Raw genomic sequence first — 27174 nt, 5'->3', positions numbered from 1 at the left:
ACAGGTTAGCTTCTCTTGCTTTAACCTCCCCTTCCGCTAAAACAAGGGATAAGACTTGTTCAATCGGCTGTAGTGACTACATGTAAATGGGTTATAAATGTACAAAGACGTTAACTTGGACTGCTACTGTTTGCACGTTGCTTACCCAGATAACTTGCTCACAAACTTAGGAATCGTCCCTCTGTGTTTATATTGGACATACACTGAATTTTTATAAACTTTACTGCAAAAGTAATATCTGCTACAGTAAAAAGAGATAAAAAGAGATCCTAAATTCCACCACCATCCATCAATAACTACTGTTAAATGGTGTCTGCCTTCCCCATTTTGTGTGCACCTGTTATATGTGTATTTTCTTGCAAACATTTCATGCAATGTGGTAGACATTTATCTAATACAGTGAATTTTGTTGGTGAGATTTATGTGCTGTATTCCAAGTTATGACAAAAACTTCTTAAAACCTTTTAAGGTTGCCCAAAGAGTGTTCTCAGCTTTGATTTATACCCATAACTTCCACCTGGAGTGAGAGAGAGATGGGTAGATCCTTTTCCCCCTAGGGAAAGGGGCTGCAGAGCCAAAGATAAAATTCTGCTCTGTCATTGTTTTTATCCTTAGGCTGTTCCATCAGATGACCAAATGCTCTTATCTTTTTGACCCATGGGCTGTGGTATTTTCTTAGGGGCCAACAGTATTCCTGTTTCTGTCATTCCTTTTTTGCTTGACTGCTTTTTTTCTTCCATTGAAGATTTCTGCCATTGAACTCTGAGGCACAGAATGATTTGGGAAGTAGCCGTATTGCTCAGCGTGGTGCTGGGCGCCGGTGCTGTTACCGTGGATGACCCCGAGGATGGAGGCAAGCACTGGGTGGTGATTGTCGCGGGCTCCAACGGCTGGTATAATTACAGGCACCAGGTAAGACAATGGCTGAGGTTTTTCTTTATGACTGTGGTAATCTGTAAACAATTTTGGGCACTGTCCGTAGAACAGACTTTATCAAAAGCTATCTGAGCTCCTGAAGGCTGGCAGAAGTCTGGGTGCGAGCAGGGATGCGGGGGAATGGGGGACCATAAAATGGTAGAGCCATTGTGGAAGACAGTTTGGCAGTTCCCGGAATGGCCCTACGGAGACCACCTCAGTCTAACACAGGGTTTCCCAGCCTTGGCGCTGTTGACATTTGGGGCCAGGTCGTTCTTTGTTATGGGGACTGCCCCGTGCACAGCAGGGTGTTTGGCAGCGTCCCTGACCTCCACGCACTAGATACCGGGAGCATCCCTGATCCATCATAACAACCAAAAATGTCTCCAGCCTTTGCCAGATGCCACCAGTTGAGACCCACTAACACCTTCATTTTACGAATAAGGAAACGGAGCCCTGAAGAGTGGAGAAGACTCGCCCAAGGCCACACAGCAAGCTGGGTGCACACGGGACTGAGGTCCAGGGCTCTGGTACAAGCACCACAGGCCTCTATGTTTCTTTTTTTAAAGATTTATTTATTATAAATGAGAGAGATGGAGCACGTGTGTGTGCAGTGGGGAGGGTCAGAGGGAAAGGGGGAGAGAGAATCCCAGGCAGGCTCCCTACTAAGAATGGAGCCCAGTGCTGAGCTTGATCCCATGACCCTGAGATCATGACTGAGCTGAAATCAGGAGTCTTACCCTTAACAGACTGAGCTGTCCAGGCACCCCTAGCCATGGTTTTGTTTTTGTTTTTAAGTAAAAAGTAACAGGTGAAATTAACTTGGCTATGTCTTGTTTATCCCAATACATGCAAGCTGTTACCATTTCACTGTAATCAATACAGAAAGTTAATCATGAGATACTTTACACTTTCACTTTCACTAAATCATCAAAATCAGGTATGCGTTTGCATTCACGATGCGTCCAGTTTGGACTGGCCACGCTTGAAGTGTGTGTAGGTGCCACGTGTGGCCGGAGGCTGCCGATTGGGACAGCGCAGGCCTAGAGGCCATGTGCCTGGCGACTTGGCACTGTCGCCTTGCGAGTTTTGCTCCTGGCTGTCGGTTTTCCTATGTGTTAAGTAGGCGGTGGGCTTAGAAGGACCCGCCACCAGCTCTAAAATGTGATGATTATTGAATGACCTATTCTGTGAGTGGTCTTGTATGTTAGCCGAACAAGAAAAGTGTCTTAATTGAAAAGTTGTTGTTAGGACAACATGATCTCTTTTCCGTTTAATACTTAACCACGGCCCTGACCCATTTACAGGAGAGAAACCTGAGTACAAGACCTGTCCTCTCTGTTTTCTCCTCCCTCGCTAACCACAAGTTCAAAAGATAAGGGATAAGATACTAAATACAGGTCATTGATGGTGAATGGGCTGTCATATGCTGGTTTGTATACAAGCAGCTCTAAAAGAATATTATTGGTTAAATATCAAGCACAAGACTCCAGTTACCCTTGCTGCCTGAAAACTTTCTTCTTTTAAGTGTTGTAGTTTCCCTGGGTGAAATAATACTGAAATCGACTGCAGGGAAGCAGGGCAAAAGAAGCAGCCCCCAGTGAAGTACTCATCCCGGACTAAGAGTGAAGTACTCATCCCAGCCTCCCTGCGAGGAACTGCGTGTGCTGAGTCATCGCTGACCTTGGCGGTGGCACTGCTTGCTGACTCTTTCTGTTCTCAGCGGCTGCCAACATTTGCTTTCTTGACTAGGGAGGTTAATCGTTAAAACAGCATTGGAAAGAACTTTCCTCATAGAACCTATATAGACTTCTAAACTTGGGTTTTTAATGGATTAACACAGCACTTGTTATCACAGATCGCTTTTGTTGAGGGAGGACAAGTACACTGGGCACAATTTATTTTTATTTATTTATTTTAATGTTTGGGCTTTTCAGTTTGTTGTTGTTCGTTGTTTTTCAAGATTGTATCTGTTTTTGTGTGTATGTGAGAGAGACACTGCCCAAACAGGGGGCGGCAGGCAGAGGGGAACATAGACTTCCTGCCAAGCAAGGAACTTGATGTGGGACTTGATCCCAGGACCCTGGGATCATGGCCTGAGCTGAAGGCAGACGCTTAACCAAGTGAGCCACCTCGGTGTCCCCACCAGGCACATTTTAAATCATTGTGGATTGCTTTGCTCTATGCTTGATGATGGTTATTTATATGTTAAAAGATTTTATTTATTTCTTAGAGAGAGGGAGTGCGCAAGTGGGGGAGTGGCAGAGGGAGAGGCAGAAGCAGATTCCCTACTGAACAGGGAGCCCAGTGTGGGGCTTGATCCCAGGACTCTGGGATCATGACCTGAGCCAAAGGCAGACGCTTAACTGACTGAGCTACCCAGGTGCCCTTTTTATTTTTTTTTAGAAGATTTATTTATTTGAGACAGAGCAAGCGTGTCCGTGTGCCTGCCCATGTGCATGAGTGGGGAGAGGGGCAGAGAGAGAGGAGAGAGCATCTCAGGCTGACTCCCAGTTGAGTGTGGAACCTGCCACGGGGCTTGATCCCAGGACCCTGCGATCATGACCTGAGTGGAAATCAAGTCAGCTGCTCAACTGACTGAACCACCCAGGTGCCCCGATGATGGCTATTTAAATCATGTTTTGTCTTGACCAAGTTGAGTTTCTCTGTTTTCCATCTTTGGCTGGGATTATTAATCGATGAGTATGAAGGGGTTGGTCTGAGGCGTGGCTGGTGTCCAGTGTTGGGAGTCTGTGGGGGGCAAGGCCTTGCAGGGGCAGCTTCCTGCAGTGGCCAGGGCCGAGGAGAGAGGGAGAGGTCCTGAAGTACAAGCAGTGTCTGGGGACAGACTTGTCAAGGGAAACGAAATGGGCCATCAGAGGAGGAACTGGGGTTGGAGGAGGGTTACGTTCAGGACAGAGGTCTGAGCGTGAGCCCAAGGAGGATCTAAGGTGGAGCCCTAGGGGCAGCTGCTGAGGTAGATGGCAGGTGAAGTTCACTGTCACACGGGGACTTTGGGGGTGACAGGAGTGGGGAGGACAGGCATATGGAAGCCGGGTGTCACCGGGAGGCAGGGGACTGGGGGGTCAGAGGCAGTGGCTGGCTGTAGGGCTCCCGAGGAGAAGGTCGTTTGCTGTGTATGCAGGGTTGGGGGTTGTGGGTTGCTGACGCCGCTCCCCCCAGCCTGCCACCACTGGTCTGCAGTTGGGTTGCGGTGGAGAGAAAGAGGGCCGCCCCCTCCTTCTGGAAGCTTTCAGAACATCTGTCCTAGGGGCCAGGAGGCAGAAAGGCGGGTTTCTGTTGAGGTGAAAAGGGAAAAGCCTAGAACCCACACCTGTTAGAATTGGGAGAAAGAAACGTGGAGAGCCAAGCGGCAGAGTCATCACGCTTCTGAAAAACCACCTTTCAGTTTATAGATTTTTAAAAAATGTGTGTAGTTACCACTTTTTTTTTTAAAGGTTTTATTTATTTATTAATTTGACAGAGAAACATAGCGAGAGAGTCAACACAATCAGGAGGAGCAGGAGAGGGAGAAGCAGGCTTCCTGCTGAGCAGGGAGCCCGACGTGGGGCTTAATCCCAGAACCCCGGGATCATGACCTGAGCCAAAGACAGACGCTTAATGACTGAGCCACCAAGGCACCCCCATGGTCACCACTTTTTAAAAACAGCTTTATTCAGGCATATGTTCACATGTCCTGTGAATACATTCACCTGTGATAATTGCATAGTTCTGTGAGTTTGAGTACATTTATGCTGTTCTGCATGCATTGCTACAGCCCAGTTTTAGGGCACTTCCATCATTCTAGAAAGTTCCCTAGTGCCTCTTTGCTAGTCAGTCCCTGCTCCCCTCCCAGCCCCATACAACCACTGCTTTCTGTCTGATCTCCCCTTCCCCAGTCTAACTTTAAACCTTTGATTCTCCCCTGCCACATTTGAGTTGGTGGTGGGCTCAGTGGGGCAACTCTTCAGAGAACCCCTGCCTAACCTCGCAGTGCTCAGCATGTGCCAAGAAGTGATAATATGTGTCTCTCTGTCCATGAGCTGACCAGGAGGCCCCCTTCTCAGATCCTTTCCTGGCTTAAAAGTGGGCCCCTTTACCCTGACCGTGACCGGAGCGTGGTAATTGAGTGTCAGCTTGGTTCCCAGGCGGTTTTCCTCATTTAGCTGACGGTGGATCTGAAGTGAAGGCAGCAAGAGCGGACAGTGTCGGACAGTGGATGACATCAGGGCATCACGGGTTGCTTCCGCATGCCTGTCCGAACGCCCAGCGCCAGCTGTGAAACGAGCTGACTCACAGCAGCCTGGGCCAGAGGGCTTCGCCTTCTCTGTAGTCTTGCTCAATGCCCTCTCCCCATGTCGCCTCGTAGGCTTTTCTCTTTTTAAGAAGGAAATACATTTGGCGAGACATTTCCAGGGAAGTAATTCAAGTGGCTTTTAACACCATTTCTGAAGTATTTGACTCGGTTTAACCCGATTCTTACTTGTTTTGAGTGCCAGTAAATAGACCTGAGCCTAACAAAGAATCCCTTGGAGGTAACAAAGTTGGAGACAACTGGTACCTCCACAGACCCAGGAGAGAACCATGACCTGACAGCGAGAGAGCTGCTTGTGGGAGAAGGGCACAAGGCATGGTCGGGGTCAGGAGACCCATGCTGGACTCTGAGCCCTTCCCAGAGTTTGTCCCCATTTTCAACACGGGGATAAAAGCATGTGCTGCCTGTCAAGGTGGACGAGTCCAGATAGTGGAGGAGAGCGCCAACACAGGACACACCGAGCCTGCCTTTTCTAAAATATATAGCCCCGTGGATATGTAATTCACCCTCTTCGAGTATACAACTCAGTGATTTCATAGTAAATTTGCCAAGTTGTGCAAACAGCACCTTAAATCAGTTTTAGAACATTTCTGTCTACCCGGTTAGACCCCTCCGGCCCATTTGCAGCCTCCATCCCCAGCCCGCCACCACCACTAAAAATATACCTTCTGTCTCTATAACTTTGCCATTTCTGATCATTTCATACAAATGGAGCCATTGGGCATGTACTCTCTTGTCTCTGTTGGCATAATGTTTTCGAAGTTTATCTGTGTTGTAGCATGTCCGTACTTTGTTCCTTTTTGTTGGCAAAGAATAGTGAACAGTATGCATGGATCACAGTTTTTCTGTCCATTTCCCAATTGATGGACATTCGGGTTGTTTGCATGTTTTGCCTATTGCGAACGATCATGCTAAGAACATTTTTCTATAAATCTTCATTCGGATAATTGTCTTTTCTCTTGGGCAGAAAGAATAGAATTGCTGGATCATATGGTACCTTTGTGTTGAGCCTTTTCAGAAACCGTTAACTGCTTTCCAAAATGGCGGCAGCATTTGACGTTCCCACAAGTAGTGCATGGAGGAGGTTGCTGGTTCTCAAGTTCTCGCCAAGACTTGTTATTTTCTATCTAGCTGTGAACTGGTATCTTACGGTTTTATTGGCATTTCCGAAATTACTAATGATATTGAGCATCTTATGTGCTTTTTAGCCATTTGTGTATCTTAGGTGAACTGTTGGTTCAAAATCTTCTATTTTTGAGCGGGTTGACTGTCGTATTGGGATTTCTTTACACATTCCAGGTCCAACTTCTCTCAGTATGTGGTTTGCAAATGCTTTCTCTTGCTCTGTTACTTGTCTTTTCGTTTTCTTAATGCCGTCTTTTGAAGCATTCAGGTTTTGAATTTGGCTGATGTCCAGTGTATATTTTTGTTCTTTTTATAAACCATGCTTTTGGTGTTTTATCTTCAACGTCTTTGGCTAAGGTCCTGAATTTTCTAAGTTATCTTCCAAAGTTTTATTATATTAGCCCTTACATTTAAGTCTATGATGCATTTTGGTTTAATTTTTGTAAATGGTGTGAAATGAAGGCCCAAGTTCATCTTTTTATGTGGATTTCCAAATAGTCCCCACCCCATTTGTTGACAAGACTGTTCTTTCTCTGATGTGCAGGTGACCCTTGGAACAACATGGGTTTGAATTGCACAGGTCCATTTATATGCAGATCTTTTTCTGTAAATACAGTACAGCATCATAAATATATTTTCCTTATAATTTTTATAATAACATTTTCTTTTCTCTAGCTACTTTATTTTAGGAATACAGTGCATAATACATTGAATATATGAAAGGAACTGAAAGTCCTTAAACTTTTTCAAAACTGTTTTGGCTATTCTGGGTTTTTTGCAATTTCCTATACGTTTTAGGATCATCATGTCCACTTCTGCAAAAAAACCTGCTGATCTCTTTTTTTAATTTTAATACTATTGTCTTCTGATCCACAAATATGAGGTATCTCTTTGCTTATTTGGATCTTTAATTTCCCTCTGCAACATTTTTGAATTTTCACTGTACAAGTCTTATACTTTTGTTAGGTTTATTCCTAAGTGTCTTCATGTTTTTAAATGAATCTGGCTTCTGCCAAAAGAAATCAATAGTAGGATGACTTGTCACCAAGGAGTGGGTGGGTGTGCCTGCTCACTTCTACTTTCATCATAAGGGTAGGTGAAATCTGACATACTGGTTTGAATTTTTTTTTTTAATGAACAAAGCAAACAACTGTCTTTAGAGCATGTGTGCAATTTCATAATAAAATGAATACCCGTATCAGACTTAAATAAAAAAAGATCATGACTAAGATCCTACCCCCTGTCTGATCCAGTCCCCTCCCTTCCTCCAGAAGGTGAGTGTGTGCGTTTTCTCTCCGTCATTCCTTCACTTTGCTTTATGGTTTCACCGCATGAGTATTTAATTATAAACAACATAATGTTTGCTTACCCTGTTTTGGTCTCTGTGTAACTGTAATGATAGTGAATGTATTTTTCTATGACTTGCTCTTTTTCTCATTATGTTCCTAAGATTCATCTGTTTTAAAACATGGGCTGTATTTCATCCATTCCTCCGTCTACTTCCGTGAGCTTTATGGGATCACATTATATGTGCACAGGAGTTTATTTTTCCAGCTATTGATGGTCCTTGGGTTATTTCTTTTTTTTTTTTTTTTTTTTTTTTTTTTTGCTGTGAGTAATCTTCTACTGCACATGGGTAGAGTTTCTGCAGGGTTTTGCTAGGAGCAGAAACACTGCATTGGCAGGGATGAGCCTCAGCTCAGTTGGATAATGGGAAGGTGTTTTCCCAAGTGGAGAGCTGATCCCAGTGAACCTCCACCATCAGTGGATTAGTTTCCTATTGTTGCTGTCACAGATCACTACAAGCTTAGTGGCTTAACACAGTTATTATGTTACGGCTCTGAAATGGGTCTTACCATATTAAATCAGGGTGTCAGGAAGGCTATGTTCCTTTCTGGGGACTCTGGAGGAGGTCTCATGTTCCTATCTTTTCCAGCTTTTATTTTATAGTCAAAGTTTCTTTTTTTTAAAAAAGATTTTATTTTTTTATTTGAGTGAGAATGAGAGAGAGCATGTGAGGGGCGAGGGGCAGAGGGAGAAGCAGACTCCCCACTGAGCAGGGAGCCTGATATGGGACTTGATCCTGGGTCTCCAGGATCATGACCTGAGCTGATGGCAGTCACTTAACCAACTGAGCCACCCAGGCGCCCTCTTTTCCAGCTATTAGAGGCTGTCTCCATTCTTTGGCCCCTGGCCCCTTCCTCCGTGTTCAAAGCCAGCAGTGATAGTTGAGTCTTTTCTTACATCAAATCCTTGACACCGACTCCTCCTTCCACATTCAAGGACCCCTACGATCACGTTGGGCCCACCGGAATAATCCAGGATAACCTCCCTATTTTAGGGTCAGCCTATTTAAGATGAGCCATCTTAAATCCATCCATGTCTTAATTCCCCTTTGTCATGTGGCGTGACCTAGTCACAGGCTCTGGGGATTAGGATGTGGACATCTTTGGGGGCTGTTTCCTTTCTTACCACAGCTGCTGTTGAGGATTCTCATTATTCCACAGAAACAAGGATTTAAATGTTTTAACAGTTTGTGTATATACGAAATACTTAGTCATTATTTTCAAATGACTTTTTTAGATTTTCAGCTGCTCATGCTCCCCAGGCTTCTCTAACTTTCATGATTAGTCATGTCAAGTTCTGGAGTCAGAGTGCCAGAGGTATCTCACTCAGAGCTGGGTGACTCAGGCGGGTCCCCTCCCCTCCCTAAGCTCCCGTTTCATTGTCTATAATGTGGGGATCATTACCTTGACCGTGTAGGGTTGCTACGAGAATCAGATGACATAATGCGTAGGAGTCCCAGCCCGGTGCCTGACAAGTACTAGAAAGTCGACACATGTATTAGTGTTCGTGTTTATGCAGCCGTCCGCTCCTCCAGCAGCTCCCAAGGGCCAGACCCTGGACTCGTCCACCTGGTGTTCAATGACTATGTATTTAACACCATTGTGGCCATAAAGTCCTGTGAGGCATCCGTAGGGAAAGTGCTGGCTGTAAGGCTTGACTGCCGTGCTCGGTGATGCGGAGAGTGTAACGTGTGCAGGAGCTCCAGTTCCTAAAGCTCTTCCTTAGAGAGGCGGATAGCTGGGCTCTTTATTCTCTTCATGTTTATGTCTTTGTTCTTTCTTTTTAAGATTTACTTATTTTAGAGAGCACACAAGCAGGGGGAGAGGCAGAGGGAGAGGGAGAGAGAATCTCAAGCAGACACCACACCGAGTGTGGAGCCCGACGCGGGGTTCTGTTTCACGACCCTGAGATTGTGACCTGAACCAAAATCCAGAGTCAAACACTTAATGGAACTAAGCCACCCCAGGTCCCCTATGTCTTTGTTCTTGAAGGACAACATGAAACAGAAGCAGAAAGTTGGGGGGCATTTTTCTTCTGGTCCTCAAGTGACTCCCATGTCCTGGAGTATACCACGTGGCATCGGGAAAGGAAGCAAAGAATGTCTTCACCGTTTTAAGGACAAGGAGTCCCATTAACAAAGCTTGTCTTTCATCCCTAATGTTGTCACCCTTGCTGTCATTGTTTTTTTTTTTTTTTTTAAGATTTTATGTATTTATTTGACAGGCAGAGATCACAAGTAGGCAGAGAGAGAGGAAGGGAAGCAGGATCCCTGCTGAGCAGAGAGCCCGATGCGGGGCTCATTCCCAGGACCCCGAGATCATGACCTAAGCCAAAGGCAGAGGCTTTAACCCACTGAGCCACCCAGGCGCCCCTCATTGTTATTTTTTTAAGCTAAAGAGTACATTAGTGCGTGCCTCCTGTCAATTCCAGAGCTGAACTTTTGAGTTTTTGCTCAATTTTGCTGCTTGGGCAGCAAAAGTTACTTGAATCAGAAGAATCCTGTTTGATACAGAAGTAAGCCTTGATCTGCAGTTCATCATTCCGTTCCTTGGACGCAGCTCAGTGCTTTCAGGGGACTTTTACTTGGTGTGGAAAAGGGAAATAAAATATCCAGCACCTCCTAAGGTCCTGGTCACGCATAGCAGTGGTGCTGTGTGTGCGTGCCTGTCTGTGTGTAGTCCACATCTATGCCAACTGCCAGACAGATGAGACTTTGGATAATGGGCAAGGTGGGGAAGGTTTAAAAATTGGGTTGCAAGAGGGGCGCCTGGGTGGCTCAGTGGGTTAAAGCCTCTGCTTTCGGCTCAGGTCATGATCCCAGGGTCCTGGGATCGAGCCCCACATCGGGCTCTCTGCTCGGCGGGGAGTCTGCTTCCTCCTCTCTCTGCCTCTCTGCCTACTTGTGATCTGTGTCTGTCAAGTAAATAAATAAAATCTTTAAAAAAAAATTGGGTTGCAAGAAATATTAATGTATGTGTTCTAAAATCATTTAAATACCTAACCAATAGGGAATGATTCAGAGCATGTCTTCTGTTGAGAAAGAATGTGTTGCTCCTTAGAACCCCAAAATCTGCTTCCTTCTGGGAAAAATCTAACACTTGACAAAATCATTTCTCCCAGGCCGATGCATGCCATGCCTACCAGATTGTTCACCGAAATGGGATTCCTGATGAGCAGATCATTGTGATGATGTATGATGACATAGCCAACTCAGAAGAGTAAGTAGGCAGTGTCTTGAACTTGATGGTGAATTCGGGGGGAAAAAAAGTGTGTGTGTGTGTGTGTATACACACACATATATGTATATATGTGTGTATATATATGTATATACACACACATATATGTGTGTAATTTTTTCTTAGCATTTTTTTAAGAGATTATTTATTTTAGAGAGAGAACACACATGCATTAGTGGGGACAGTGGAAGGGCAGAGGGAGAGAATCTCAAGCAGACTCTACGTGGAACCTGGAGCCTGACCTGGGGCCTTGATCTCAGGACCCTGAGAGCATGACCTGAGCTGAAACCAAGAGTCAGACGTTGAACTCACTGAGCCACCCAGGCATGCCCCTACCCCCTGCCAGGATATAGTTTTCTTAAGCTCATATGAACTCACAGGAATCTTTAGAATTAGCGTTAGAATGCAGACCTTAGGATGTGAACAGACCCGCAGATGGAATCCCACAGGGCTGCTTCCTGTAGAACTTGGAGCCACTTGCTAGTACCAGCGGCATAGAAAGTGGGCGCTGAAGGGTGTTCGGGGCTGGTGCTTTGGAAGAGTTTAAAGTATAGGTTCCTTCTGGGCTTAGAGAACTCACCATTGGATTCTGTGATGCTTGATCCTGACCACCCAGACAGGCTCGAGGGGTGGGGTGGTCAGCACACAGGGGTCACCTCCACAGCCCCCATGCCTAGAAGGTTCTGGTTTGTAGCTTAGATCCGACGCCCCTTTCCTTCTGTGCTTGTTTGCTTTCATTATTTGTTGAATTCAGCTTTACAACCTCATGCCTGCTTCTCTGATTTCCTGGAGATCAGGGGCAGCAGGTGGGTACCACACGTGACCGGTGCTTCTCTCTCCACCCCTTGTTTCCCCTGCTGGAGCCAAGGGCCAAGGTGGGGTGACCCCAGGATGGCTTGTAATCCATTCTGAGTGCTCACGTCTTCAGCTCGTGTCTTAAAGTCTTGTCTTTTGTCCTGGCTTTCTCTCTAGTTTTGCTCTGAGAGGCCTTTTGCACAGGTCTTGGCCTCAGGATGCTATATGGTTGCCACAGGAGGCCAGACACACCTGTCCTCAGTTTCCAGGACAGCCCTTCACCACTCCTGCCAAGAACTCAAGGCCTGTGGGCTGCCTGAGACCAGCCCCCCCACCCCCCACCCCTGCTCTATAGCCCCTGGCATGTGGGCGACCATGTGGGCGATGAGACACGGCTTTGGCAAACACAGTCACTTTCTGCTTATATACATATGGGCGTGTATTTTTGAAGAGAGATTTCCAAGACATGTCCCATTGCCTGCTTCAGAGGTATCCTTTGGTTTTCAGCAACCCCACGCCAGGAATCGTGATCAACAGACCCAATGGCTCCGACGTGTATGCGGGGGTCCTGAAGGACTACACCGGTGAGGTAAGGGACGCGGGCTGGAGGCAGCACGGGCTGTTTCCGTTCCGGGGATGGTTCTCCCCCTCGTTCTTGCATTTCCAGGGTCAGAACCTCACTAGACTGATCTCTGGTCATTGCTTCATGTTTCTAGTAAGATTCCTGCTTGAGGAATGATTTCTGAGAGTTTTGTAAGAAAGCCGAGGAAAAACATGGGGAAAAGAGTTAGTCTACTGATCTTTAGTTTCTAGTCTTGCACTTTAAGCCTGAAAATAGATTTCCCTCAGTAATACCTGATTTTCTGGAGGTCTTGGTGCTAATCCAATTATAGATTGGTGCTGTTTTCTGAAAATCAGTGTTCTCAGCACCAGCCCTGGTGCAGCGTATCCCTGGATTTCGCTGAAGATAGGTTTTCATTAATTATCGTATGTCACTTCCAAATTAAATTCCTCCTAATCAATTTCAAGTTGTATTAATTGACACATTTTTTTTTAAAAGCCTCAAAATGATGCCGCCTTATGGTTTGCCACAGTCTCTCTTTCCTGACTTCAGAGGGATCGTTTAGGAACTAATATTCCTGGTGGTAAAGAAGCATTTATCCAAAATTCAGCAGTTCTTTCAGTTTCTTTTAAATTCAAGTACACTTAAATTGAACACATCATACGTGTAATATTGATGATCCCATTTTTATAAAATTATTTTTATATAGTGAGATAAGGAAATGTCTGGAATCTTAGGTGGTAAGATTTTTGGTAAGATTTTAGGTGGTAAGATTTCCCCCCCCCCACACTTTTATACTTTTCTGGATTGCTTTTCTTAAATGATCAGACATCAATGTTACCTTTTTTTTTTTTTTTTAAGATTTTATTTATTTGACACAGAGAGAGAAAGCATAAGTGGGCAGAGCGGCAGGCAGAGAGAGAGGGAGAAGCAGGCTCCCTGCTCAGCTAGGAGCCTGACAGGGGGCTGGATCCCAGGACTCTGGGATCATGACCTGAGCCAGGTGCCCCCAGTGTTATCTTTAATCTTTAAGGAAATCAAGCATCCTTGGGATTTGACCTTCTAGGCTGCATATTGGACGCAAAGGGAGGCCCAGGGCTGAAGTTTCCGTCCCTTTTGGCTGTGCCTTTGGGGGGGCTTCGCTCTTCCTCTGCTGTTTGTCCCTACCTCCCCGCATCTTTGGGTTTCCCCACCTGAACTTTGTAATGGTCAGGAGGAATGGCAAGCTTGCTGAGTTGCCATCAGCCAAAGGCAAGGGTATTTGACAAGGGGTCATGCACAGGCCCCAAAAACACTGGCCTTGCTTTGGGCCTTACCTGGCTCCAAAGTCTTCGCAGTGAAACCTGGAGCCTTGAAGACGGCTGGAGCGTGGGCCCGGGTCTGCCACAGACTCCACAGACGCTCGGATTGAGAATGACAGCTGCAGCTGGTTTTCACTTCAACTCTTTGTAGGACGTCACCCCGCAGAATTTCCTCGCTGTCTTGAGAGGTGATGAGGAAGCAGTGAAGGGCAAAGGATCTGGAAAGGTCTTGAAGAGGTAATGTCTGTTTTGTGGCTCCCACACTTTTCTGAATGACTTGGGACCCAGAAGAGGTGGCGTCCTTTACTCTTGGCCTGGCTCCTGCTGAGAAGTGACAGAGCCGGGAGCTCTGTCCTGACTTAAGACAGGCTGTGCAGAGCTGGAGGCTTTTTTGGGGAGCCTGTTTGTGTCCCGAACTCACTCAAGGAGCCAGGATTCCTCATTTTTTTTTTTTAAGATTTTATTTATTTATTTGACAGAAAGAGATCACAAGTAGGCAGAGAGGCAGGCAGGGAGAGAGAGGAGGAAGCAGGCTCCCTGCTGAGCAGAGAGCCTGATGTGGGGCTTGATCCTAGGACCCTGGGATCATGACCTGAGCCAAAGGCAGAGGCTTTAACCCACTGAGCCACCCAGGTGCCCCATCCCTCATTATTGTTAATGAAATGTTCCCTGTCACTTGAACCCACTGCTTTTTTGCTGTCCACGGATCCTAGAGCTGATATGTTCCGCCACCAGCGGGATACACCGAGGCAGGCACAGAGCCTTGCAGCCGGTTGGGTCAGAGGGTCTGGCCTGCCAGTTCTGTGCTGTATTCGAGGTGAGCCTGGTGGGGAGAGGAGCACATTCACGTGCACAGCGCCAGCCCTCGTGCTGGTGAAAACCAGCCCCACTACTTGCCACAGGCTATGGGTCAGAGATGTGTAGCATCTCTTCATGCAGCACTTCTCAGTGATGGCAGGGACTCGGGTGCCATGCCTCAGACTGTCTCAGTGGTACTGTACCTCTCAGGAGGGAAGGGGCAGGCATGGGGAAGTGTGTGGGCAGGCAGATGGGGGGGGGGGCAGTCGGTGTGCAGTCTGAGGGGCCCAGAAAGGAAGGAGTCAGAGCTGAAGGACTGTGTTCCTCTCTGTGTCCTGGCTTCCTTCCTCATTTGGAGGCAATCTGGTTGGAGAGTGTGGCTGCTGGCATGGGGCCCAATTACCAAAGGACTCCCCTCCCCCAGTTTGAATCACACCTGGTCCTATGACTGACTGCTCAGCGAATGTCCCTTCCTCCCCAGCCATCATTCATAGCTTTGAAGCTCTCCATGTGCCTTGTGGTTCAAGGTGACCCCCTGTGGGAGCGGAGGGCGAGGGCTGACAGCAGGCCCTGCGTTCCTCTTCATTGGGAGACTGTAGGCCTCGAGCTTCTTTCTTACAGCAACTTTTCAGAGAAATGGAAATGGGGTTAGGAATTGGTTTGACTTTCCTTGTCTGTCACCCTCTCTTGGCAGTGGCCCCCGAGATCATGTGTTCATTTACTTCACCGATCATGGAGCTACTGGTATACTGGTGTTTCCGAATGACGATGTGAGTTTCCCTTAACATTGTTTTTTGTTTAATATTTTTTATGTATTTGTCAGAGAGAGAGAGAGAGAACAAGCAGGGGGAGTGGCAGGCAGAGGGAGAGGGAGAAGCAGGCTCCCTTGGAGCAGGGAGCCAGATGTGGGCTCAATCCCAGGACCCCGGGATCATGATCTGAGCCGAAGGCAGATGCTTAACTGAGCCTTCCAGGTATCCAGTCTTTCTTAACATTGTGAGGACAGAGTAGGAGACTGGCCAACAAAAGCTTGGGGTCAACATTCAGACTGTGATGTGTATTTCTAGTGTTCTACCAAGGTTGATTTCTGTGTGTGGTAGGTGAGTATAGGGGCCAGGCTTAGCGGCCCAAAATCTATCTAGAGCCTCTCAGGTTTTGCATACATTTCTCTTCATATCCCAGCCTCAGTAAACTGTCTCCAGACTTGGGTACATGGCACGAGAGGCAATAACAGAACCCAGCCTCTGAATGCTCCAGACAAAATAATGAAGGAGAAAGCACATTCTCTTCCCCCTTTTAAATATTTGAATAGAACATGCGAGGTACCACTTTGGGGTAATGTAGTCAGTCACCATGATTCTTTCTAAGGGCCAGTAAATAAGAATTTACAGAGCAGCATTAGGGCTTTATTAGTGGGTTATCCAGCAAATGATTTCTCTTCATATGTTGGTCCACATGTCAATATTCTTACCTTTCAGCTTCACGTGAAGGACCTGAATGAGACCATCCGTTACATGTACGAACACAAAATGTACCAAAAGGTAACATCAGCACTTGGGGTGGCCTGGTGGGGAAGGAGTGTGAGGAAGGCAGGAGATGCAGAGCCGACCCTCTCATTGATGCCCCAACTCCAAATGACTGTTTTCTGGAGAGTGTCCTTGTGATCATTCTTGACCACTGGTTTTCCAGGATTCACCCTTAGTGATCCTAGGGCTTTAGCTGTTAGCTCAGAATCACTAGAGCTCTAGTTCAAACACAGTGTGGACCCCACCTACAGAGTTTGACTCAGAGGCCTGGGATGAGGCTTGAGAACTGGCCTTTCTGAGTTGATGCTGACTCTAATGGTCTGGGGACCACGCTTTGAAGACCACTGTTCTTAGCACTGACTCCAGTTTGGGAGCCCCTGGGGAGGAAAACACCACCATCTTATTTGGCCCCAGCCTGTCCCTGTAGCAGCCTTTATGCAGACTGAATGGTCTGAACACATACAGGATAGAAATGTGGAAATTGGCCTGCTGCATGGTCTCCCTGCATTGGATGGAGGAACGATTCTCTTAAGCATTATCTGTGGCACCATTTGCCCTGCGCCATTTCAACTAATAGATCATCCTAGTCTGTTAGTTATGGATAGATTGGAGTCCTTCTGGTTTGTCTGACAACAGCTTCTGTAGCCTCCGGCAGCAGCCTCTCCCAACAGAGATCTCTCCCAGAAGCAAGAGTAAAAGATCTTTAAGAATGGGTGAGAAGAGTGGGCAGGGCCAGAGTAACATCTGTGTGAGGTCTGTGCCTGGCCAGGGTGTGAGGTCACTTGTCTTGTTCGCCTCACAGATGGTCTTCTACATTGAAGCCTGTGAGTCTGGGTCCATGATGAAGCACCTGCCCACCGACATCAACGGTAGGTAGGGGGAGCACTGGCCTCCGAGCCAGGGTGGCTGAGCAGGTTGCTCGGCGGCACAGTTGGTCATTCCCCGATTCTGCTGACGTGAAGAACCAAGTGGTCTATAGAAGTAGGGGCCTAGGGCAGCCCCTAGGAGTCGGGGAGAAGTCTTCCCTGGGAGCAGCTCTGGACTTCCCTTCAATATTAGTGGTCCAGGAGTAAAGAATCTGATGGAAGCCTCATGGTCCTCTTCCAGGTCTTGGTGAAGCTACTTAAGTCCAAGATCACATAGTCTTTGGACCAACTTTGCGATGCATTGCTTGCTGACTGCTGATCGTAGGCAGTTGACTTACCCTCTTTGACCCTCTGTTATCCCATCCGTAAAATGGGGATAAAGACAGTGCCTGTCTAGGGGGAGAAGCGCATTTTAAGTGCTGACATTTGCCCGGCACCATTCTGAGCCTATAATAGCTAGAGAGTAAATGGTGGCTATTACATACGTTCAGTCAAAGTGTTCGTTCAGTAGATGGTAATTTTCTCCGGAAATGAAATTAGATACATGTTCTTTGACTTTCCAGAGCTATTAAAATCTTTCAGCATTTTTCTAAAATAGCTTGGCATCCTACTGAGCATCGTGTGCTTGCTTATCCCTGCAGAAAGTGTTTATGGACCAGCTTCTCTTTTCTTCCAAATTTAATTTTAGACAGTTTCTGTAACCGAACTCACAGGGCTGGGTACAGTCATGTCCTTGTGCCCTCCCTGTGCTGGTAGCTTTGATTGCCCCAGGGAAGAGGGAAAGGCTCACACAGCAGGTGGGACCTACAGCCTACAGCGGAGAAAGGAGTGTGACGGCTGGATGTCTTAAATCCCTGCTAGTTTATGCGACCACCGCTGCGAACCCCACAGAGTCGTCCTACGCCTGCTACTACGATGAGAAGAGGTCCACGTACCTGGGGGACTGGTACAGCGTCAACTGGATGGAGGACTCAGATGTGGTGAGCCCCAGGGGTCTGGCTGCACTGCCGAGGCCCAGCCGTCGGCTCTGATGGTCAGAGGACTTCCATGGTTTCCTCTTTGCAGGAGGATTTGACCAGAGAGACCCTCCACAAGCAGTACCAGCTGGTGAAGTCCCACACCAACACCAGCCATGTCATGCAGTACGGGAACAAGGTGAGGGGGGCCTCCCCCTGCTCCTCCTCCTGATGGTGGTGCAGCCTCGGGCTGACTCCCCGGGAATATGTGGCTCTGAGTCCTGGGCATCATGCCTAGGCTCTGGGGTCAGACCTTGCCAGGTTCCCCCTTGCAAAGTTGTGAGATTTGGGGCAAGCTGCTTCTCCGAATCTCCATTTCCTCCTGGGTCAGAGCTTTAGCGTACAGTTAAAGAAGGTCATGCATCAGAAACCCTCAGCAGGCCTGGCGCATGGTAAGAGGCCACTGAATTGAAAGCCTGTGCGAGTGTGGGGTGTTGTTGCTTCATAGGACCCCACACCCTACACGCTGCAGCTCTTTACCTTTTACTTTGTGCTAGAATTTAGGAACTTCCAGCCCACCCCACCCCAGCTATGTTCAGAAGGGACCTAGTGGTTAAATGGGTGAGTTTATCAGGGCTCTCTGGACAGAGGTCACAGCAGGTGGCTGCTGAAGGCTTGGGCCTTATGTGTCACCCGGGGTAGGTGGTTGGCAACCCTTGCGATGTGCAGAGGAGGTGTTTGTGCACTTGTCCCTGTGACCAAACACCATTCCTCAGGTGGCCTGCTACCATCTGAGCTCTCACCGGCTGAGATCTGTTTTGGGGATGCAAACACTATCCTTGTGGAAGGCCTTGTGAGCCAGTCAACCCAGCTGCCTCCAGCTCCTCATGGGCAAAGTGTGGACCAGAGCCTGGGACTCCGCAGGGTGGGCACAGGCCATGAGATGTGCCCTCAGGATGCCCTGGGCCAGGCCAGGCTTCTTAGTGGTAGTGGTCGAGCAGGGAGCAGAGAGAAGGCAAGGGAAAGGTGACTCCGAGGAGGCAGGATCAGAGGTGGCACAGCCCTGGCTGCGTGGGACAGGGGAGGGGGGCATCTGGTCACAGCTCTTTGCCCTGGGCTTCCTGTGTGCCTTGTGATTTCTTCTGCAATGGACGTTCCTGGTCTTGGTTGAAGAGCTGTGATGGATCTTTTCCAAACCTTGTGTGTTCATATATATTTATGTGAATTTCATTTTTGTTTTAGAGCTTTTTAGATTATTTTGGGTCCTTTTTAAAATTTTTGGTTTTATTTATTTATTTGAGAGAGGGAGAGAGGGAGCACAAGATGGGGTAGGGTCTGAGGGAGAAGCAGACTCCCTGCTGAGCAGAGAGCCCAATGCGAGAATTGATCCTGGGACCCTGGGATCGTGACTTGAGCTGAAAGCAGACGCTTAACTGACTGAGCCACCCAGGATCCCCAGTTGTTGCCTGGTTTAAGAACAGAATTGCTTGCAACATTTCTTTCTCCAATTGGGGTCCAGTCTGGAGTGACCTGTGCAGGCAGTAGAGCCTGGCTGATGTGCCCTTTTGGCCCTGACCGTCAGCCAACCTGGCCCTCCGTGGCTTAGCTCTGCCCCGCTCCGTGGACCCATACCTCAGCTCTAACCTGTTCTTTATGCCCTCCTGCTCCCTGGTTCTGGGGCCCGGTGGGTGAGAATGGGTAGGGCAGCACGACCCGGGTTGCCGCTGGCTGAAACGACCCTGGTGCAAGCTCTGTGTGACAAGGGAGCAGTGATTACTTTTCATACATAACGGAATTAGCAATTCTCCTGCAAAGGAAGCCAAGTATTTTTTTTTTAATATTTTATTTATTTATTTGACAGACAGAGATCACAAGTAGGCAGAGAGGCAGGCAGAGAGAGAGGAGGAAGCAGGCTCCCCGCTGAGCAGAGAGCCCGATGCGGGGCTCGATCCCAGGACCCTGGGATCATGACCCGAGCCGAAGGCAGAGGCTTAACCCACTGAGCCACCCAGGCGCCCCAAGCCAAGTATTTTTGAAGTTCATCATTGGTGGATTTCAGGGGCTCGGATATGTTTTCTTGCCACCTGCTGAGGACCAAGTGTGCATTTCCAGGCTGCACCGGTGGCCCTACAGTAGTCCTGAAACCACATGGCGTGAACTATGAGCCTTCCACGGAGAGGCAGGACCCAGGACACGTTTGGGACATGTGCCGCTCAGACTGGCTCTCTCCCTTTCTCCTCAGTCCATTTCCACCATGAAAGTGATGCAGTTTCAGGGAATGAAACACAAAGCCAGCTCTCCTATCTCCCTGCCTCCGGTCACACACCTGGACCTCACCCCGAGCCCCGAGGTGCCCCTCACCATCCTGAAAAGGAAGCTCATGAGCACCAATGACCTGCAGGAGTCCAGGAATCTCGTGGAGCAGATCCACAGGCATTTGGATGTAAGTAGTGGTTCAAGGAACTATTTCCTGCTACTGCCCCCAGCCTCACTGGGCTGCCTGCATGAACTTGGTCTCTGCCTCCTGATGGTTACCCAGTGCCACTTGGAGCTAGGAGACAGCACTCTGGGGCCCCCCCTCCTGCCACATGGGAGTATTTGGGGAAGGAGACTAGCCTCTGTGCTCCATGCAACAGAGAAGCAAGTGAGCAGAGCAGGCTGTCTTCATTCTCCATTAGTCAACTGAACTTGACCTCTTTGGTAGCAGGCAGCAGAGGACGGGGCTGTCTCTCTCCTATATCTGCCAGTAGGTCATGGCACGAGGGCCTTGCCCTCTTTTGTACCTGATTGCTTAGAAAACATTTTCATATTGCCACTTGGTGAGTTATTAGCTAATCGTGGTTTTTTTTTAAAAAAAATGCAATGTATAAAGTTTCTGCAGCCTTAGGAAATTGTCGTTATAGCTTCAAATTCTTCCTTAAAATGTTTGAGCAATCTTACAATAACTGAGTTTGTTTTCAGTAGCTCATCTGATTGTTTGGAAGTGGCAGAATCGCGTTTCTGGTTCTAGCTGCACATCTGAAAGCCCCCAGGGAACAGGCTGTCGCTGGGCTGCCGGGCGGAGGTGGTCTCCTTCAGCGGAGCTGGCTCTGTGGTGACCCGCCAGCCTCACGAGCACGGCGCTCGGGCATTCGAGAGCACAGCCTATGTTTTCTAGGAAAGATAACATCTCTGATCTGGTTTAAATTCCTGTCTCTAGTAATCCTGGCAGCCGGTGTCCCACGTCTGGTATATTTTTTGCTGGTCTTAGTGTAATACAGAGGTCCTCCTACTTGTTGGTCTGGGACTTCTTTATGGTCCTACTAAAATTTTGATTCCAGGGTGCTGTTGTTTAAGTGGTGTTCTGGTGATATTTGCTGCATCAGAAATGAACACTGATATTTTGGAAATATTAACTGATTAAGAAATAGTAACAAACCCATTTTGCAGTGAGGTATTTCTTTTGTTCATCCTTTGGGAAGGAAACAGTGTCCTTCCCCGTACCCCTCAGTCTGGTGCTTTCTGGACTAGATGGGCAAAGGTGCCCATGAACACACAGCACCATTCAGGGGACAGCAGGCTACTCTGGGGCACAATCTCTACACCCACCCCTTTTCTCAGAGTGGGCCAGGCCTGCTGTTCAGGGAGATAGATTTATAGGTTTCTGTCGTGTCAGAAGTCCTGAAAAGGCAGGCTATTTCTCAAGGTTTCTGGCAATTACCAGAAGTTTCCCATGGACATCTCTTGCCTCCTGCAGAATGCCTCTTTGGCATCTATTTTATTTTATATTTTTAAAGATTTTATTTATTTGAGAGAAAAAGTGAATGAGCACGAGCAGGGGGAGGGGCATAGGGAGAAGCAGACTCCCCGCTGAGCAGGGAGCCTGATGCAGGATCAATACCAAGACCCTGGGACCATGACCTGAGCTGAAGGGAGACACCTACCCACCTAAGCCCCCCCGGGTGCCCCTATTGGCATCTATTTTAACATGCTAGGTGAGAAGCCACATGAAGAGATGTCTAACAGATCCAGGGTTCCGAGAGAGACTGCGTGACTTAAGGCACATTTTGAAAACGTGTCTCTTCAGGCAAGGCACATCATCCAGAAGTCTGTGCAGAAGATCGTCTCCTTGCTCACCAGCTCAGATGCTGAGGCCGAGGGGCTGCTGTCGCGGAGAGCCGAGCTCAAGGCACACGAGTGCTACCAGGCCGCCGTGTCCCACTTCCGTGCACACTGCTTCAACTGGCACTTGTCCACGGTAGGCTGGGGCCCGGGGCCACACCACACCACCTACCCTGAGTCCGCAGAGCCCTTCCCTGCATCGTAAACCCCCAAAGCTAAATTAATATTGGCCACTGGAAATCTCACAAGCTGCATGGTCTTCTAGAAGATTCCATCCAGGCTCAGGATACAGTGCCCTCATTCAGAGGCCTTTGATGGGGACAAGAGGGGGAGGGTCAGCCCGATCACTGACCACGAATGCTGGCCCCAGACAACACTCAGTTGTCCAGTGGGTAGGAGTTTACCAGTCGCGGCCCAACTCCCTCCCTGTGTTTGACTGACGGGATGTTCCTTCTCTCCCACATTTGCAGTCTCCCTGCCACACCACCTCCCTCACCCAGATCTGTTTTGACCCCTCCCTGAGATTGAGTATTGAAGTCAGGCCCTGGTAGAACGTTGGGTTGGTGGTCAACGCCATGTGATGCCAGGAGCCTTCTAGGGAAGGAGTCAGCAAACTGGCCCCCAGCCCGATCCTGCCCATAGCCTGTTTTTAGAAATAGTTTTACTGGAACACTGCTGTGTTCTAACTGTGGCGTAGTTTCTCTGGCCACTTTCACACTCGCAGACTCCAGTAGTTCACACAGCCCGCAAAGCCAAAAATGTTTCCCGTCCGGCCCTTCCCAGAAGTTTGTCAACTTCTGCTTTAGAGCCACGTTCTTCCCGGCTGTAGTTACTGGCCTTGAACGGCTGCTTGAAGTCACATAATAGATCCGTTAAATTAATTCAAATGAAATGCAATGGGAAACTCGGTTTCTTAGCCACTCCAGCCACATTTTGGGTGTTAGTAGCCACATGTGGCTGGCGGCTACTGAATTAGAGAAGTTGATAGAACATTCCTGTCACTGTAGAAAGCCCTGTCGGGCCATGGTGTGTGCACCTGGTCATGCCTAAAGGCTTCAGAGATGGGGCCCTGGGCACTTTGAGGTGGCTCTCCATTATTTGGAAGCTCTCAAGTTTATTTTGTCTTGTATTTAACTTTGTAAGGAAAGGGCTTTTCTTACTTGATAATAAAGAATCCCCATTAGTTAATCAATGCTTTGTCTTCTGGGGCCAGCTCTTTTGCCCTCTAGACTCACACAAAGCAGATCTCCCCCTCCTTGCCCCTGAGAGTTCTCACATTCCCCCAGAAGCTTTTGCAAGATAAATATTTGTGGTTATCTCAGTCTTTCCCTGGGGCCATCTGGCTTGGCATCCATTTCCCATCCTGCTCTCCTCCATGTGTTCCTCCTCCCAGAATGAGGTTCTTAGAGCCAAAGCCAGGTGGGCAAGGGGGCCAGGGGTTCCTAGTAAGACAGGGGAGCGGGGCCACGGTGGGCCCTCCATCGGGAGGCCCGAGGTGGTACCGACGTGCTCTTGGAGGCTTGCTAGCCCCCAGGCCCAAGGGCCTTTTTCATAGGAGGGAGGGAGCCCATAAATCCTCCCAGATTACTGAAAAGTGGTCCTGGAGGATCCATGAACCCCGAAGAAAGGTTAGGGACCACAGGTCAAGGTACTTAATGCCTGTAACCACAAAAGTGTGGGATATTCCCAAGTCAAGAGGTGATAGTATGGTGAGACGATGGCATCTTGACTGTCTTTTTTGGTTTGTTTGCCTCTAGTACGAGTACGCACTGAGACACCTGTACGTGCTGGTCAACCTTTGTGAGGAACCTTACCCGATTGACAGGTGAATGCACACGTGGCCTGCGGGCTCCGTGTCCCTTTGCAAGCCGGCAGGAGCAGCACTTTTAGCCTTCTCTGCCAGCGGCTCCCTCACAGTCGGGGAACTCAGGCTAGATGCTCCCTCCACGATCCCTGTGGGGCCGGTCTGTCGTCAAGCACAACCTGTTCTGGGTTGGGTGGTTTGGGATCATTTCTCCAGACATGACATGGGTCACCAGCCTCTTCTTCCTGCTTCTTACAGAATACGGCTGGCCATGGACAAGGTGTGCCTTCAATACTACTGAAACACTGCCTCCCTGATGCTTTTCCACGAGTGAACACTGTCCCTCACAACGTGTGCTCAGTCGGAAGACGGGGAGCCGGCGGGAGGCCCCCCCAGGAGCCCCGGGCTCGCCTAGGCAATGCGGTCGGGCCACCCGCCCTGCAGGCCTCACCTCCTTCCCCAGCTCCTGCAGGTCCTTTGTGCCACTCCAATAAAACTACACATTGGCCTGGGTAACGCTCAGTGTGGAGAAAGGTATATTTGCTTTATGAGGAGATTTTTGGGCTCATTTGTTTCCAGAAGCAGGAAGTTGACCCCAGGGGGCGGGAGGTTCTGCTGCTGGTGAAGGGTTCTGAGGAATTGGAAGCTGGAACCTCTTAAGTCTTTAGAGTGACTTTATCGAAGAGGGATGGAAGCCCCAGATGGAATAGTATGTTTAGGAAATACTTTGATTTTTTATTGTTTTTGTATCTTTATTTATCAGCAGTGGGCAAGGCTTAAACAAAAGAAATAAAGATTTATCACTGAACCCGAGCATTCATTTCAGGCCCCTGACTTGGCCCCAATGCTCCTGGCCACAGCTGCCCTTCCCCTCCCCCGCCCTGCTGTCCCTGCTCCTCTGTGCTCCCGGACTCTTCAGCCTCCTGTGCCTTTGTGACCTGCTGGTCCTCTCGCCCCAGAGTGCTTTTCCCTCACGGGATAGATTCTCAGGGTATATCTCAAGGGCCACTTCGCCCTTGAACCTTCTTCAACTTCTTCCTGTCCCCTCCCACGCTCCCACCCCCGTGTAAAGTCCTATCTCCCGTCTGTCTGCGTTGTTTAGCATAGGGCACGGCTAGTGTTGGGACTGGCTTTCCCAGACGGCGAGGGGGTGTCTCAGTTCCCGGGGCGCAGAGCTGCCTGGCTGTTGCCCTCGGCCCAGTGCTGAAGACGGGTCAGTAACACGAACTACATCCATGCAGTGGAATAGCCTAGGGAAATAAAAAGGATAGCCTAGGGAAATAAAAAGGAACGAGGCACCGATGCCCGTTAGGACACTGAGTCTGAGTCAAGTCACCAGTCACCGTTTACAGCTAATGTGCAGAATAAGCCGGTCTGTGGAGACGGAGGGTAGCAGGCACTGGGGAGAGCAGGCAGCGGGGACATAGTGACTGCTGATTGGTACGCAGGTCTTTTGGGGTGATTGAAAGTGTTCTGAAACGGATTGTGGCAATGTTCACACAACTCTGAATATACAAAAGGCCACCAAACTGTACAGCTTAAGTGGAATTATGTGGTTTGCTCCTTAGATGTCAGTATGCTGTTTTTAAAAGTAAGCCATAGAGCCTAGTGCTATTTACAGAGATAGATAGATGGACGCAGAGAAAGCAGGTGACCCCACCTGAGTGTTCACCCTCATGACCCTGTCTTTATGTCATGACATATGTCTTCTTTAGCAACAATCGATGCCTTTAAAGTTTGGAGTTAAGGATTAGAAGTTGGGACACTGGTCGGGAGGCTTATGTCTGTGACTAATTCCAGGTGATACTTTGGTTTCCAGTGGGTCATTTTTCATCATGGATTATCCTTCCTCAGGGAGGTGGATCTTGAGGCTAATCTCATGACTTCAGGGAAAAGAACTCTTACTGTCCTAAAGACTTGGGGACGCTCTAGGGTTTTAGGTGATAAGTACAAGAAGCCTGCTGTGTCTTACCACTCGTGTTCGATGATGGGCGAACCTGAGGGCTGGCTGATGATCTAAGAAAAGGAGGCACTGAAAAGGAGAATTGGGAAAGAATGCTTTTAGGAGGCCTCAAGATACAGATGGTAGAAAGCTCCATTCCTCTGTTCTCACAAATTGTTAACCACTCTGGTGATCCTGGTTCTCTGGGTCCTCTCTGTAGAATGAAAGCAGACGTATCTATTTAATAAACACAGAAGCTTGAATATTTGTGGTTCTAAAAGTTAAGAGTGGCTGTGTTTTGTTTCTCAAATAAATGATGATTTCTGAAGTCACGGTGCCATGGCTTTTCTTCTCCTCCCGTGGTTCCAACAGGCCCCCAGTGGAAATGGGCTCTCTGTCCCTCCTGTTAATTCCTTTTCTGTTCTGATTTCTAATCAGGTTGATCTTTCCATGTGTGTCACAACTGACCAGCGGTTTTTTTTTCTTCCTGTAATTCTATCCAAATTGTACAGACATGTCCTGGCACAAAGTCTCAACACAAAAATATTCAGGGCATAACGTGGCCATCGCTTCTCTTCCCCATAAATCTCAAATATCGATCTGATATTCATCAAGAACCCCCTTTCTCTACATTAACATACCTGTATGCAAATGATACTTTTTTCTTTTTTACCTTTTCTTTATAGAAACATAGAAAACCAAACATATTGCTTAATGAATTATAAGGGGAACATCCTTGTAGCTATCACTAAAGTCAAGAATTAGAACTTTACCAGCTGTACTGTATTAGTTCAAAGTTCTCCAGAAACAGAACCAGTAGCATGTGTGTACATATAAATTTTATATATACATGTACACATATATATATTTGGAGAGATTTATCTTAAAAAATTGATTCACATAACTGTGGAGTACTTAGTTAAGTCCAAAAGTCAGCAGACTGGAGACCTGGGTGGGGAGACTCACAGTTCAAGTACAAAAGCTCTCTGCTGGTAGAATTCTTTCTTGCTCAAGGTCAGACTTAGCCCTACACAGGCCTTCAACTGATTGGATGGGGCCCACCCACATGGAGGATGATCTCTAGCACCCATTCCATGTTAATCCTGTAGGATCTATTTTACTGTCCCTGCACCCCTCCCCCAGGGGACTTAAAAACAAGTCCCAGAAACCAGCTCCAGGTGTGAAGGCCAAGAAAAACAAGGCTGTACCCACCTCCAGTCTAGCCCTGATATAAATACAGCCATCTTGGCAAAGCAAAAGCCGGCACCTTGCACTGTAAGAGTGGGTTAGCATCAGAATGGCCATCCTGAAGGCCAGGAAGCCATTTTACTGAGCGTCCCTAACCAGCCCATAGGGCGCACGTAACTTGAAATAAGAGAAAGTAGCTAAAACCTGAAAAAACAACTTAATCATATACCACCAGGGAGGTTAGGTGATGGCATCATAGGCACCAAATGTTAAAGAAAAACAAATAGTTAACTTGCAGAGATCACAATCCTGCAAGACTGGAGTCTCCCTTGGTTTGCAAATGTCCTGGTGATTTACAAGAAAAAGGGCTATCTCCTCAATGGCCCAGTTTCCGGAG

The 27174-nt window shown here is 48.0% G+C and overlaps 1 protein-coding gene across 1 annotated transcript in view; it reads left to right on the top strand.

The window, feature by feature from the left end:
- LGMN (legumain) overlaps window positions 1-24460 on the top strand; it is a 32331-nt gene extending 7871 nt beyond the window's left edge. Inside the window, exons 2-14 of the mRNA XM_082734004.1 lie at window positions 746-912; window positions 10823-10920; window positions 12241-12322; window positions 13748-13833; window positions 15089-15164; window positions 15873-15935; window positions 16723-16789; window positions 17648-17766; window positions 17852-17941; window positions 19985-20185; window positions 21809-21979; window positions 23601-23668; window positions 23906-24460. Coding sequence (XP_082590130.1) covers window positions 775-912; window positions 10823-10920; window positions 12241-12322; window positions 13748-13833; window positions 15089-15164; window positions 15873-15935; window positions 16723-16789; window positions 17648-17766; window positions 17852-17941; window positions 19985-20185; window positions 21809-21979; window positions 23601-23668; window positions 23906-23948 — 1302 coding nt within the window. The 5' untranslated portion in view covers window positions 746-774 and the 3' untranslated portion in view covers window positions 23949-24460. The remainder of the gene's footprint in view (window positions 1-745; window positions 913-10822; window positions 10921-12240; window positions 12323-13747; window positions 13834-15088; window positions 15165-15872; window positions 15936-16722; window positions 16790-17647; window positions 17767-17851; window positions 17942-19984; window positions 20186-21808; window positions 21980-23600; window positions 23669-23905) is intronic.
- The last annotated feature ends 2714 nt before the right edge of the window (window positions 24461-27174 follow it).

The sequence above is a fragment of the Mustela nivalis genome, assembly GCF_964662115.1.
Source record: "Mustela nivalis genome assembly, chromosome: 6".
In the NCBI taxonomy this organism is placed as follows: domain Eukaryota; kingdom Metazoa; phylum Chordata; class Mammalia; order Carnivora; family Mustelidae; genus Mustela; species Mustela nivalis.
This window is presented reverse-complemented; position numbering and strand designations above follow the sequence as displayed.